At 43.6% G+C, this 15147-nt stretch overlaps 1 protein-coding gene across 1 annotated transcript in view; it reads right to left on the reverse strand.

Annotated features, from left to right (window-relative positions):
- LOC121443141 (moesin-like) overlaps positions 1 to 9074 on the reverse strand; it is a 69407-nt gene extending 60333 nt beyond the window's left edge. The window contains exon 1 of the mRNA XM_041644819.1: positions 8988 to 9074. Coding sequence (XP_041500753.1) covers positions 8988 to 8999 — 12 coding nt within the window. The 5' untranslated portion in view covers positions 9000 to 9074. The remainder of the gene's footprint in view (positions 1 to 8987) is intronic.
- Between the last annotated feature and the right edge of the window lie 6073 nt (positions 9075 to 15147).

Genomic DNA, 15147 nt, shown 5'->3' on the forward strand with positions numbered 1-15147 from the left:
AAGAGAAGAAACTACTTCAGCTATCTTTAGAATAACATGGCTTTTCCAAGCTTGGTGGCACATGCCTTTAATCTCAGAATTCAGAAAGCAAAAGAAGGTAGATCTCTGTGAGTTTGAAGCCACACTGACCCACATGGTAAAATCCTGCCTCATACAAATAGTAAGAATGAGGTTTCGTCCATCTTTCTAAAGGAGACCAGAACTAAAGAGAAGAAACGCTGGCAATGCCCCATAGAGAAGCTTTATTTTCTCTCACAGGTGTTGGCTCCTATTATCTCCCAAATACACAATCAAGATGTAATTTTTCAGGACTCTACTTTGTCCAAATGCTCAAACCTCAACTCTTCCCATAATTTGCCTCAATCAGTACCATACAAATTTTCATCAGTCACACAAATTTTATATCAAATTAAATCTGCAATTTCTGTTGCCAGGTATACCCAAAGAACAGTACTCAAAAAATTATCCCCAAATTGTAGTCTCAGAATCCAAGGTGCCCATGCCGTACGTAGGCTCTGGTCAGCAAGCATCATACTCCTCCATTTGTCACAATCACAAGCTGAGAACTCAACCCTCCACTTCCCCCCAACATCTCCTCTCACAACAAAGCCAACGGGAGAAGAGAAAAGTTTTCAGGGAGTTCTATTTCTTGACTTAATTCAAACAGAAGCATGAAGGTAGGAACCATTTTTCATCATAAATGCATGTAGGTGTGCCTGCACACATATGTATTTCAGTGTATGCACGCATGCAACTAATGAGTTATAGCTGGGGTCGTTACTTTGCTCCTTTTCCTTTTAGTTGAGATGAAACCCAGGGCTTTGTGCATGTTAGGAACACCTCATTGGTCACATAGCTGGAATAAGTCCCAACAGTCTAGTTCTAGAGTTGGTACTTGTTAATCCTACATCCTTTCTAAGAAAGCCTAAAATGTCATTTTCTGGCTAACTACCTTCCCCAGACTTGACTCACTAGTAAAACACCCAAAAGTGAGGATTGAGAGCTGAGATCAGTTGACTCTAGACTATACTGAAAGAGTTGCTACAGCCTCAAATTAGAAAGACAAATGCTATAGTATTCTTATAATGCAAGAGACAGAGGGAGGTTGAATTCAAAGAGGTCAGAGATTAATAGGCATGGAGGTACAAGTCCATACTTCCAACACTTGGGAGATAGAGATAAGAAGGTCAGAAGTTCAAATTCAGGCTTGATTACATAGCCAAGTGCAAAGCCAACCAGGGCTCATGAGATCTATTTCAAAACAAGAAACAAATACGAGGGCAGTGAGTTGCCTCAGCCAGTAAAAGGGCTACTATGCCTAATGACCTGAGTTCAAATTGGTGGACGGAGAAAACTGACTCTTGGAACTTGTCCTCTGACCTTCATACATGCCATAGACAATGCCACACATAGGTGGGGGGGGGGGTGCGCGCACACACACAGATTGGGGAGGAAGGGGAAAAGAAGAGAGGGAGATACATGTACATAAATAAATAATTTTAAGGGATTCAAAAAACTCAGTCATGGTAGTGATCACCTGTAATCCAGCAGTTGGAGAGGTGGAAGCAGAATTCAAAAGGTCACCCTCAGCTACATAACTAGATCAAGTTCAACCTGGACTCAAAATCCTCTTTCAAAGAAAAATGTGGCTTTTAGGACAAAAAGGCCTTATCCCAAGCAGGAAAACAGGAAAATATCCTCTCACCAGGTACCTTCAACCATCTGTCTCCTACCAGCCCTTCACAGTCAAGATAAAACAGCTATCTGGGAAGTGCTACGGAGTTCCCAAGTAAAGTCCAGGACGTGACTATGGCCATTTTTAAGAGTCCCTGGGGACTGCTGTACAGTCACTAACATGATGGTCAAGTCACCCCCAGCTGAGTCAGAAAACACTAAACATCCTCCTTGATAGTGGCATCAGGCAAGATGTCCTAGACCTAGAATCAACCCACTCAAATCTCTTCCTTATTGTGGGTTTCAGTGTCCTCATCAAAAATACGAAGGTTGAACTAGAAAGCCAGCTCAGATTTTCTGTAACTGAACATACTCTTGCGAGAAACCCTGATTCAAAAAAAAAAAAAAACTAGATTAAGTGGATCTTAGAGCTGAGGAAGCTCTGGGATGTTCCAAGTGCAGATGCATTTATTTGAAATGCTGTACCCCATAGTACTCAGTCTTCAGCTCATTGGTAATATATATACCTTAGAATGCTTTATCTTCACCATCTTCTTAATATCTACCAATATCTCTAACTACTCAACCATATTTAGAAATAAGTTTGAGATAGAGCTTCATAGCTTCCAGTCAGTTGTGGTGGCACATGCCTGTAATCTCAATACTTAGAGATGGAAGCAGTAGAAACATCCTCCTCTACACAAGTTCAAGGCAAGCCTGGGCTATGTGAAATCTGTCTCAATATAGCTTTCTCTCCCCACAAAAAGGAACCTACTATCTTCCTAACGTTTCAGTGAGACTCTAGGAAATCTATGATGCTGGCACTATACAAAGTGAGAGAAGAAGTCGGGAAACATACAAAGGTTCTATTTGTTTCTTTATGAAGACAGGGTTTTGCTGTTATTCAGGCTGACATTGAACTCACTACATAGCCTAGATTGACCTCAGTCACTGCATCTTCCTGCCTCAGTCTCCAGAGTGCTGCAATTACAGGCATAAGCCACCACACCCTACTCTTCTAAAGCTTTTCCTGTTTTTCTAGAGCTCTTCAATAAACTTACCACCGTCACAATGTAGGGTCATTTGGTTTCTTTCTTGCCTAGTAAGGAAAAATACAAAGCGGCCCAAACCTTAAGACTCAACAGAGAACTAGCCAAAAGTAATCATGCCAGTAATATTGGCAGGATCTAATGAAGTGACCCAGAAACTCCACATTCTCAACAAATGATTCTGCAAAGCATAGGAAGACAAGATAATAGCTTTTGGCAAGCACTATCAACTCTGCATTCCCAGTACCCTCTGCACAGCAAAGACACTCAAATCCTACAGACTTTCTGAAAGAATGCATGTGAAATCAGGAAAGCCAAGGCTACACCACTGGACCATGAAGGCTGTCAAGAAAATCAGTATTAGAAGGGGACCTATAGTTACCTCTTATTGGTACAGGTCCCTTATGATAAACTGGAAGAGATATTGAGAGCCGACAGAAAGAAATCAGCTAATGGCCCACTGTGAGTAACTCTTCTGTTGTGTTGTGAGACAATGTCTCAGGTTGCTTAAGCTGTATCCAAGCTCTCTATTTGATGGGAATATCCCTGAACTCCTGATGATCCTGCCTGTACTTCCCAAGTGCTGGGATTGCAAGCCTGTACCACCACGCCCAGACTTTCTTCATCATTCAGAACTTTATTTCCCTTCGTTTCATTCCATCTTTGCTGTTGTGAAACAACACTGATAAGCACAATTAACTTATACTAACTCTGCCGTATATACCTGTAGATTTAACAAACGTTAAGGAAAATGAGACAAGTAGAATCTTCCTCAGTCTTCTGCTTAATATGACAACTTGAGATACTTTTAGGAGGCTGAGTCTGAAGATTCTCATACATTTCAGGTCAATTATGAACCAACAGGAACTTTGGGTTTCAAAAACCAATGTTTAAAAAGATATCTGCTTAATTCTGTAAACAGAATCAGTCAAGATTTAGAATTTCAGTTATTCTAAACTATACAGGTATCTATACATTCACAGAACTTTAAAGGTCCTAGAAACACTTTTTCTTTTTGGGGGGGTTTTTGTTTGTTTGTTTGTTTGTTTTTTGAGACAGGGTCTCTCTGTGTACCTCTGGCTGTCCTGGAACTCACACTGTACACCAGGCTGCCCTTGAACTCAGAGATGAGCCTGCCTCTGTCTTCAGAGTCCTGGGATTAAAAGCATGCAGCAGCACCACCCGACTTCAATCAAAGTTTTTATTTGTTCAAATATAAATAACACACACTAAATCTTTAAAAATCAAAGAACATCTCGTCTTCTATAGAAGGAGAACAAATATTCTAAGCTCAGTTTTACTTTCTATTTCCCAACACCCGCCATCCAAACTGCTGAGCTAACCCTCCAAACTAAGGGTTCTTCTACCACAAATAGATACCACAAATAGAACTGGGAATTGAGAAGCTTTTCAGCTCAATCAAGCATGAAGTAAGAGGGATGAACAGCAAAGACGGTCATTTATCCCCATCATGACCTGACCAACGGACAGACCCCCAAAAGACCACTTTTGTACTGCTTGTTTGCTTGTTTTCCCTCTTTCGGGACAGAAGAATGAGGTGGGGTTAGCAGAGAGAAAAGATTGGGAGTTAAGGAAGAAGCACATGATAAACTCAATTCTATCTTTCAAAGATCCCAGTCGGATCTATCTTCGAAGATCAGAGCCAGTGTAGCCATGAAAAGCCCAACCCTGATAGTACTGTTGGTAGCCAGATCTCCCCCTCCAGGGACTCTGCATCTAGAAATTCCAGTGGGGGTGGGGGTGAACTCCCAGGAATATACAATGGGACCTAAGAAAGACTGTTGCCAAGCAACACTATTAGAACAGAGTTCAGAATAATTGTAGCTGTCATCACTTCTCATCCATAGAGAATTAGATTTGGAAGCATGGGGAAAGACCTCTAAATGTCCCTTCCACTTCCACAACCTAGCAAAGCAGTTGGATGATAAAAGCAGACCAAAGAAAAGACACCACCTTTTGTGGGGGAGATTTTAGACACCCTCACTCTATAACACTTAAGCTGGTCTCAAACTCACTGCAATCTTTCTTCTTCCCAAGTACTACAATTACTAGCATGAGCTACCATGCCTGGCAACACTATCCTTACAGGCTGCCATAGAGGCAGTTAGAAAATAATGCAACAGTCAATACCAACCTATCACTGATCCACAGAGCAACCTTTCCCCCAAGATTAACATGAAAGTAAAGACTATTTTATGCCTTGACTTTTCCTTCCCTGTGCAAGAGGTCTGTCATGGATAAGCATAGATGAAATCCCCAAGATGGTTCCTGTTCTGTTCTCCACCACCTACACATTCACAAAGGGCTCAAAAATTGGAAAATCAAAAAGTGGGAGAAAAGCTGGACACTGTAACACTCACGCGGGAGGCGGAGGTGGGAGGATAGAGGTCAAGGTCATCCTTGGCTATATATATATATATATATATATATATATATATATATATATATATATTCAAATGCGAACTGGGCAACATAAGATCCTGTCACAAACAATACAAAGCAAGTGGCTTTCCCGACTGTTTAAAGGGTAAACCATTTACTGGCCAAAGCTAATAATTTGAGCTTAATTCCCAGATCCCAGAGTGGAGAGAACTGACTCCTGAAACTTGCCCTTTAATCTCCATTTGTACACACACGTACACACACACACACACACATACCAATAACAATAACAATGCAAATAAGTTAAATAATGTTTTAATGTGGGAGAGACTATATAATTCCACCATTCAAGAGGCAGGAAAGCAGGACGGCCTGGAATCAAGGCCAACTTGGGCTGCACTGCGAGACTCTCCAAATAAACAAAACAGCCTCAGTTAACACCTGTAGTTCCAGCAGTTGGGAGGCAGAGTCCAGAAGACCGCTGTGGGTTAAAAACCAACCTATAGGCCGCCCAGGGCTACAGAGCAAGAACCTGTCTCCCAAAACAAGAGACATATTGGGAGGTGGGACAGTGGATAGAGGCAGAAGCCTCTCACACAATCTTCATTCCTGATCCTTCGCCCCACCCTTGAGTGTCCAGGCAGGGCTGGTTCAAGGGTTAGAAGCCTGAAATTCTGCCCCCTATTCACCAAGTACCACTTTAGTGCCACTTCAGTGGCTCAAGCAATGCTAGGAATGGCAGGAAAATAAACAGTTCTTAGCCCCTGTTAAAGTTTAGCTGAATGCAGACCCAGACATTTTGGAATACTTCAAGGAGCTGGGCTCCGCGATTGCTATCCTGGAGGATAGCATCAAATGACCACTGAGCACCTTTTCCCTGGCCTGCTGATGCTCTAAAGCTAGAATCCCCGTAAACCAAACGGGATTTTCCAAGTCTGACCGCTGAAGACCTAGACTCAAGTTGGAACCTTCCTGTTGGTACGCTGTATCACTCGTGGTGGGTCCTCCCTGACCGCGAGCTTCAATGTCTTCACCTATGCCATGGGAAAAATTGGAATTGGTAATTGTTCAAGTATGATGGCATATGCCTCATATTCCAGCACTTGGGTGGGCAGTGGAAGCAAAAGCATCAGAGTTCAAGCCTAGCGTGGCATATATGAGACCTTGTTTCATAAAACCAGTTAAGTAAGTTAAGTAAATAAATAAATTGTAGCACTTAATAAATCATAAAGCTTAATATAAAAAAACCCTCAAGACCCTGAAAATTCACCATCTCTTTTTAGAGAACCCAAAAGAGTATCCAAAATCTTTGGACTTTTTTTTTAAGTTAAAGTTGGGAGTGAAAGGGAAAGACCTCCTCAAAAGAAAGATTTAGAGCTGGATGATGGTGGTGCCCGCCTTTAATCCCAGCACTTGGGAGGCAGAGGCAGGTGGATATCTGTGGGTTAGAGGCCAGCCTGGTCTACAAGAGCTAATTCCAGGACAGCCCCCAAAGCTCCAGAGAAACCCTGCGTCAAAAAAAAAAAAAGAAAAGAAAGGGGTTTCTTTTATGTGCATGAGTGTTTGGGCCACATGTATGTATGTGCACCATATTTGTGCCTGATGCCCAAGCAGGCCAGGAGAGGGAGTCAGAAACCCTAGAACTGGAGATACAGACAGTTATAAGCTGCCATGTGGGCACTGAGACCCAATGCTGAACAGCGTGAGCTCTTAACTGTTGAGCCACCTCTCCAAGTCCCAGGAAAGACATGTGAATTTAGAATTGCCTTCTCTCCAGAAGGGATAGATGGGCTGGCCATATTGTGAAAGCCCATGACCCTAGCATTCCTAGGACTGCAACAAGACAGCTAGGAGTTGGCAGCCTGTGCTGCAGTGTGGAACCTTGTCTCGATAAACATCAAAGACAAGACTTAGAAAACTAGCAACCAGACAACGGTCCAAGAAAGTCTCATTTCAACAGATTTAATGCAGGCTGGCCTGGCTAGGAAAAATTGGCTCTAACAGTGAAACTGACCGTGGCTAATACAAACGAAGGCATTTGATTTTACACTCCCGTTCTGTCTTTCATAGTTTAGAAGTAAATGGTTAAGTTCACAGTAGAGAAGGAGTAGCAGCCAAGTTTGGTGACGGCTCAAACCTATAATCCTTGCAATTGGGAGGGTGGAGCAGGACGACTTCCAAGAGATTTTAAGACTACCTCGGGCTACAAAGTGAGTTCTAGACCAGCCTGGGCTAAAATCAGACCACCATCAAAACAAGCCAGGAGTGTGGTGTCTTGTTTACAAGCATGTAATCTCAGCACTGTGGAGGCCGAGGCAGGAAGACTGGTAAAAATTCAGGACCGATCTGCATTAATTGGGGAGTCCCAGGCCAGCCTAAGTTATAGGGTGAGATCCTGCTTCAAAAAGAACCAAAACCAAGAAGCCCAGCAACGGAATACATGTGGTAAGAAAATAGAAGGAAGGCACGATTGAGGGGAGGAAAAGAACCTGCCAGAGATCTGGGGGTAACAGAGATGGCAGGAGGGCAGTGTACGAGAACGAAGTATATTTTCACATATGTATAGGCTTTCGCAAGTATAATTTTACATAAGACCATGAGACTCTCTCAAAAAAAATTAAAAATTTAAAAAAAAAAAACAACTTGTGCTTCTTAAGGACCGAGCTCTATGAAGGCAAGAACGACAGAGCAGCAAAGCCGGAAAGCAGTAAGGTGGAAGCCAAACCTCAGTAGAGACACAAAGGCCTCCCCCTAGCTATTCACTCTCCTCTCCTCCCAGGGGCCCTCATCCCTTCTTAAGCATCCTGGTCACTATCTGAGCTCCACCAGGCTCACGCAGTCCCAGGAAGATGGATGGGTTAGCAACATACAACATAGCAGCCCAGCAAGCTCCTTCACCTAAGAGACTCAAGTCACAGCGGTCATCGGGCCTTCATGAACAAGGACCTGGAGTGACTTGCACAAAAGCAAGCAGAGCTCATTAGTCAAGCACACCCCTCCCCCACCCCTCCCTACTGGGCATCCGGCCCCCCTAGGCCTCACTCCCTGGAGGCTTCTGCTCTTCTAGCAACAGCCAGTGGGGTGGAGACCAGATCTCTAATCAACCACTACACTAGATAGGTGTGGCCCCCACAGGAGAAAACCCGTACCTCACACAACAGCCCTGTGGGGATAGAGAGGCACTGTGTCTACCAGGGATTTCGTAGAGGAAGAGAAACCTGCCCTCTCTTCCAGTAGGTTGAGTGGGCCCCTCCACAGACTTGTGCCTAGTGAAGTGTTTGCACCCCTGGGTAAAAGGAAGTAACCCAGCAGATGAGCCCCCCCCCCTACATCCCCTTATCTCCCAGGGGAAAGCAGTTTGAGCGGAGGAGCGGTGGAAGGGGACAGAGCAGGAGTCGAGAAGAAGGGAGGCGGCTGTGGGAAAGGTGGATGGGCGTGCGGGATCCGCCCTGAGCAACTTCCTCTCTCCTCCCTGCTTCTCTGTTACCATGGGGCTCTTCTGGGACAGTAGTAGCCTTACTTCTGAAAGGCGCCAATTCCTGGGCCGGGGAAATATTCTCCAAAGTAGAGTCTCGTCCCAGTGCCCAACAACCCCGAGTTTCCACTGCCTCATCCCAGAGGTGGGGAGCTGGACCCTAAGAAAGGTTGGCCCCTCCTTAACCACATGTCTAGTTCGGACACCCCCTCGCCGTCTAGAGCGCTCAAATCAGGACGCCATTATCCTCTCCTTCTTAGGACCTTGAGGGACAGCCTGGCATCCCCGGGAGGCCTGTGGCCAGGCAAGCCCCCAGGCAAAGAGTTGCAAAGGTCAAACTGGAGCCCCCAGGACCGACAGAGTCGGTGCCCCTGCACAGCACTCACCGTCTTCGGCATGGTGGCGGCAAAGGCGGACGAGTTGGTGAAGTTTGGCTAGAAACTGTCGGGCTGTTTTGAGCGCACAGTACACTTCGGCAAGGACTCGGGAGAGCCAGGTGCTCAGATTGGGTCCCACTCTAGTGTAGGGCGACTGCTCCGCTTCCTGCTAACGGGCCACGACTTTACAAACCCCACCCAGGAAAGAGCCGCCCCCGTTGCGCCGCTTGCTCCTTTATGTGGCCTGGCTTCCGCGCCTCTCCCCGCCCTCCCGCCCGCCTGCCTGCGACTTCGGGCATCGCCCCGCCCAGCCCGGCCCAGCCCAGTGCAGCCACTCCGGCCACGTGGGGGGACAGGCCAGGGTCCCAAACGCCCCAGGAAGGACTCCCACGCCCCACCCAATTCCACTCTGCCCCCTCCCACCTTTCTCACTGTCCCTAACCCTTCAAGTTTCCACCATCAGACTCCGCCCCCAGTCTGAGCCAGAACATTACTGGGGGGCCACACCCTAACAGTTGCTGGTGCAGCCCTTGACTGTGAGTTACCACTGTTGGGTCACCAGTTGCCCGTTAGAACTGCCTATTCCCTCCCGAAGCTTTCTTGCTGATTAATTAGAAAGTTCCCGTGTACGTTTGAACTCTTTCTCTGTGACTTCCAATCATGCTTCATCTAAGCTCCCTGTGAACACAGCAAAGCCTCTGCTGTCCCAGTTCCTCAGAGTTCTCAGGAAACTTCTCTTGACTAAATCGCCTCAGCTCCTCCTCAACACTCCATTCCCTTCTTCAGGACTCGGTTCACCTGGCACATTTCCTTCTATGTTGTTTGGGCCTCGTGTTCTTCAGAACTGAGATCACTTCCAAATATGTCTTCTAAGTTCACTTTCTTTCCTCTATTCGCAGTTTCAACTCTACCCGGATTAGTACACCGATCCTTTCTTTAGCCCTTCCCCAACAGATTAGTTTGATTTGATCTGTTTGTCACCGGAGCTGGCACCTAAACTCACTATGTAGCTTAGGATAGTCTTGAACTCACAATCCTACTATATTATCTTAGGTTAGTCTAGAAGTAATAATCCTACTGTCTCTACTGGATTTCGGTTGTGTGCCACCGTTTCTACACATTCCCTTGTTTGTTTTTTTAACACAGAGTAGTAGTTGACTTGAGCCTCCTGCTTCTGCCACCCTAGTGCTGGGATTACAGGTATGTACCCCAACACCAGACTCACGTTCACTTTTTGATCAGGGTATAAGTCTCAGATGAGATATACACTCCTGTTCTGGCAACTGTACAGGAACATGGATTGTGTTATGAGGTAACGTATCGTATACCTCAATGATGGAGACCCAAATGCAGAATAGTGGAAAGGTCATTTGAAGGAGGCAACCAGAACACCCACCTGGCTTCAAATCTTAGTTTTGCCGTTAACTCACTCTGTGTCCTCTGCGCTCTCTTGGGTAAGTCCCTTCCCATTCTGTAACAATGATCAAACTACTGGGTTTCCAAGGTCCTTTCCCATTCAAACATTATAAAAGGAGGAGAAAGAAGTAGTCTGCACAGAAAAAAAAAAGGAAAAAAAAAGATGTGATTGCATAAAGTCTGGCATTTGCACTCAGGAACCTAACAGTCCTATCTCCTCCTTAACAGAGCCCATGAGTCAACAACATGCCTCCATTTCTGTCTCTGATACCACAGTTCACTGGCATAGGTGCTGGGAGGGCAAAAAGAGCGTCCTCTGACAAAACCTGAGCATCTGCCCCAAGGAGGAGCAGCACCTTTCAAAAGACCTTGGGAAGAGGAGCTGAGCAAACTACTAGAAAGGCAAGGCAGTCATAGGAATTCAAGTGCGGTGGGAGAGGATGCCGAAGGGTGGGGGAAGGCAGAAGAGTGAAGGCAGTCATTATAAAGAGTCTGGAGGAGATGGATGGGATTGGTCCTAGGGGAGGAGAGATTGCAATAGTACAAGTGAGGAAAAAAATGATGGTTAAAATCAGGGACAAAAAAAAAAGAGCCTGTGAAATAAAGCCCCACATCCTCATTTCACCAAACAGACACTAGCTAAAGTGGTGATGGTGACTGCGGTCAAGCAACTGGACATTACTGGGAGGTTAGACTTCCTAACCTAGTCTCCCTATTTTCAGAAAAAAGTAGAGGCAGGGAAATCCATCTTCGTTTCCTTCCTCTTTGTATACCAACTCCTTCTTCCCGTGATCAATACTTCTGTCCCCCCCCCCCATGCAGCCATTTCCTTATATATGATCTGGCTTATGCCAGTCTTTCTGGAGAAAAAGACATGAGAATAAAGTCTAGCTGTCCACACATAGATTGGCTCCCCACGGAGAAAGAGGGAGCGTGAAGAGAGAGATCTAAGGTTTTAGATGAGGTAAATTCCTACCATTCAAGGAAGGTTGGGCAAGTCTGGCATCAAACAGTAAAGCAAGGCAAGGGCCACTGAGAGGAGATGCAGTGCAGAAGCATTCTAGACCCAGCGTCCAAGAAAGCTGGAGACATCAGAGTCAAGGGACAGGACATAGCGGACAATGAGGACTACTGAGAACTCAAGAACAATGGCAATGGGTTTTTGATCCTACTGCACGTACTGGCTTTGGGGGAGCCTAGGCAGTTTGGATGCTCACCTTACTAGATCTGGATGGAGGTGGGTGGTCTTTGGACTTCCCACAGGGCAGGGAACCCTGATTGCTCTTCGAGCTGTGAAGGCGTAAATCACAAACAATGCCACACCAATTCGGGGTTATGATTATTAGGGTGGTATTTATTTAAAGGGGAAAAAACTTACAGATCACTGTCCCAGGCAACAGCCCTCTACGCAACCAGGAAAGGAGTCTAGTCGCAGGCGGAGCAGGAAGTGAAGAGAGAGAGGAGAGGGAAGTGGCCGCTTTTTTAAAGGGAGAGAAAGCACGCCCCAATGGGCTGGTACCTCAGCGGTGATAGGCTGGAGGAGTGGGAGGACCTCCCGCAACACCTCCCCCTTTTTGTTTAAATAAGAGAGTTCTAAACCTACTATGAAATTATATACAATAAGTACAAATATCCTATTCTAACTAGCTTAGGTCTTGTATAATAAATAACTTGGCCAAGTCATGAGAGAAAGTAACTACATTTATATAGTCTTCAACCCCATCGAAGATCTGAGAAGGGAAATAATGTTACCTGGGTAATTAGGAAGTTCAGTAAAACAACTTCCAAAACATGCAACAAATTACAGAGACAACTAGCTACCTGGGCAATCACCCAAAGTCACATTAGCAGCGTTGAAGCAACCAACTTTGGCTAAGGCCTAACATAACTGACATACCATTTTCTAAGGCAAGCAACTTTTCAAAACTATCTTACCCTGTCTTGGCAGGATATGACAGTCCTGTTTTATCCATTGATGCATGCTCTGTATCTTTGTCAGTTGTTGAGGTATGGGCATTTCTTTGCCCAAACGCCAGTTCTGCCAAAAAGAAAGGTTCCAGGTGGAGTGTCTTTGGTGTTCAACATTCTCTCGGGAATAGAGTGGTGTTGCCAGGAGCAGTTGTGTCTCACTACCACAAAACTCTGAGTTAGATTAAAGGCCATTTTCTACAGCTCTTTGAAGAAGTTGAAGATTATCTATCTATACTGAGTATAATCTCTATATATCTAAAGAACCTGATTAGTCTATTATAAATGACAAACTTAGATGACTATTAGTCTATATAATTCTCAATATCTATCTAACTTAAAGACTAAGACAATAAACGACTGTGAAACAAATGAGGACAATGACCTCCAAATATAAACAATGTACAAATATACATTGCAGTAGGTAAATACATATCAATACACAATCATTATATAAGTATCTTAATCAGAGGTAGAAATGTACACTGCAATATGGTAAATATATACAATATATATATATCAATACAATATATGTCAATACATAAAAAATGTTTTAAACAGAGGTAGAAACATGCATACGTACAATAGTCAATATAATTTAACTTTGTATCAATATACAAGAATCTATACCAATGTATTTGTCTAAAAACAGTAACTCACAATTACAAATCTATTATCCCATCATCCCTCTTTTTTTTTTCAAAATGATCCCTGAGCGTATAAAATTCCTCCCCCAACTCTCAATCGTATACTAATTATAATCAACCCCTAAATGATGTCCCTAAACCCAAGGGCAAACTTTACTGGGAGAGGGGACGTCGTTCTCTAGAATTACTTCCAGCTGTCATGGGGGTGACGTTCTTTCTGGGGGATCCTGTGAAAGTAAAATGATGGTTAAATTTCAAGATCAATGTCTTTTAAAATTGCCAATAGTCTCTGAGTATTTTGTGCAGGTCTGGCCAAAATGTTGTATAAGATGTGCACCATTTCAGCTAACCAAGTTGGAACTGTCTTGTGCAGCTGGTACCAAAAGCAGGTCTTGTAGTAGTGCTATCAGTATCATGACGTCATATCAACCAGGTGGAGTTGTTGTTATGGGGCCCCATCTTCTTCCTGGAAACTTCAAATGTCACTTCAGGAAAAACTCATTGTTCATTATGAAAAACTTAAACATTAATCATATAGACATATATAGACATATATATATATATATATATATATATTCAATGAAAGACATGATAGATATATTCAATGAAAAGTATGATAGATATGAAGAAAAGCAAAGATGTTTTCTAAACTCATATTTCTTTCTGTCCCACATCATGGCTCTTGACATGAGACAGAAACTCCAGAAACTCTGGGTTTTTCTCTTACTAACAGGCTTGGAATTGAAGAGGGACTGAGCCAGAGTCCAACTTCAAAACCAGCTTTATAAATTTAGAAATATGGTTTAATATTACTTACACAACCCATTCAGTTGTCTTGATATTTCCTATTGGGCAGGTATTTTTCCATCTGTCAGTATCCAAACATCCAGGGTCCCTTGAATTTCTCAAAGATGAGTGTTTTCCTGTGGAGATAAGAACATAACCCTGCCCCCATTCTATATGTTTTTCTTACCACCTGTATGAATATCATCGTTGTGGATGAGTTGTCATTTCTCCTTTCCAAGAGGTTTCTCCTCTTCAAATCGAAACTTTATTAATTTTGATGGTATCCACAATTTTTCTTCTCCTGTGGAAACAAGAGCAAAACCCCTTCCCCAACGTAGCACATCTCCTGGCTTCCACTGAGAGGTCAGCACATCTTTGAAATAAATCGGTTGATTTAGTTCAGCAGACTTTTCCATTATCCAATGTCTTTCTGCTGCTGTCGTTCCTTTCTCATTAGCGTTAAGAAAATTCAAGGTTAATAAAGCATTATGTAATCTATTTCTGGGGGTATTTTCAGTCCCTTTCTGTTTGTTCAGCATATCCTTTATAGTACGATTTGATCTTTCTATAACTGCCTGACCTGTAGGATTATTTGGTATACCTGTAATGTGTTTTATATTATAATAATCAAAAAAGCGTTTCATTTTCTTAGATACGTATGCTGGACCATTATCTGTCTTTATTTGCGCAGGTATACCCATGATGGCCATAACTTCCAATAAATGTGTGATTACTGAATCAGCCTTTTCTGAGCTCAGGGCAGTAGCCCATTGAAAACCTGAATACGTGTCTATGGTGTGGTGTACATATTTTAATTTACCAATTTCCATAAAGTGGAACACATCCATCTGCCAGATTTCATTTCTCTTAGTACCCTTTGGGTTACTCCCTGCAGGCAACGGTGTTTGATTATAGAAAGAACAAGTAGGGCATCTCTTTATAATGTCCTTAGCTTGTTGCCAAGTAATGGAAAATTCTTTCTTTAGGCCTTTACTATTGACATGATGCTTCTTATGAAATTCCGAGGCCTGCAACACACTTCCAATCAATAATTGATCAATCTCAGCATTGCCTTGGGCTAGAGGACCAGGCAGACCTGTATGGGACCGGATGTGTGTTATGTACATCGGACAAAGCCTGTTCCTGATTATGTCTTGTACCTGGATAAACAATGAAGTCAACTCTGTGTCATCTGGTATAAATTCAGCGGTTTCAATATGCAAGATAACTCTTTATGCATATTGTGAATCTGTAACTATATTAAGAGGTTCTTTAAAATCCCTTAGCACCATAAGAATGGCATATAATTCTGCCTTCTGGACAGAATTATAAGGGCTTTGTTCCACCTTACT

The sequence above is a fragment of the Microtus oregoni genome, unplaced genomic scaffold (genome assembly GCF_018167655.1).
Source record: "Microtus oregoni isolate MIOR12 unplaced genomic scaffold, Mior012 000100F_ref0000014, whole genome shotgun sequence".
In the NCBI taxonomy this organism is placed as follows: Eukaryota; Metazoa; Chordata; class Mammalia; order Rodentia; family Cricetidae; genus Microtus; species Microtus oregoni.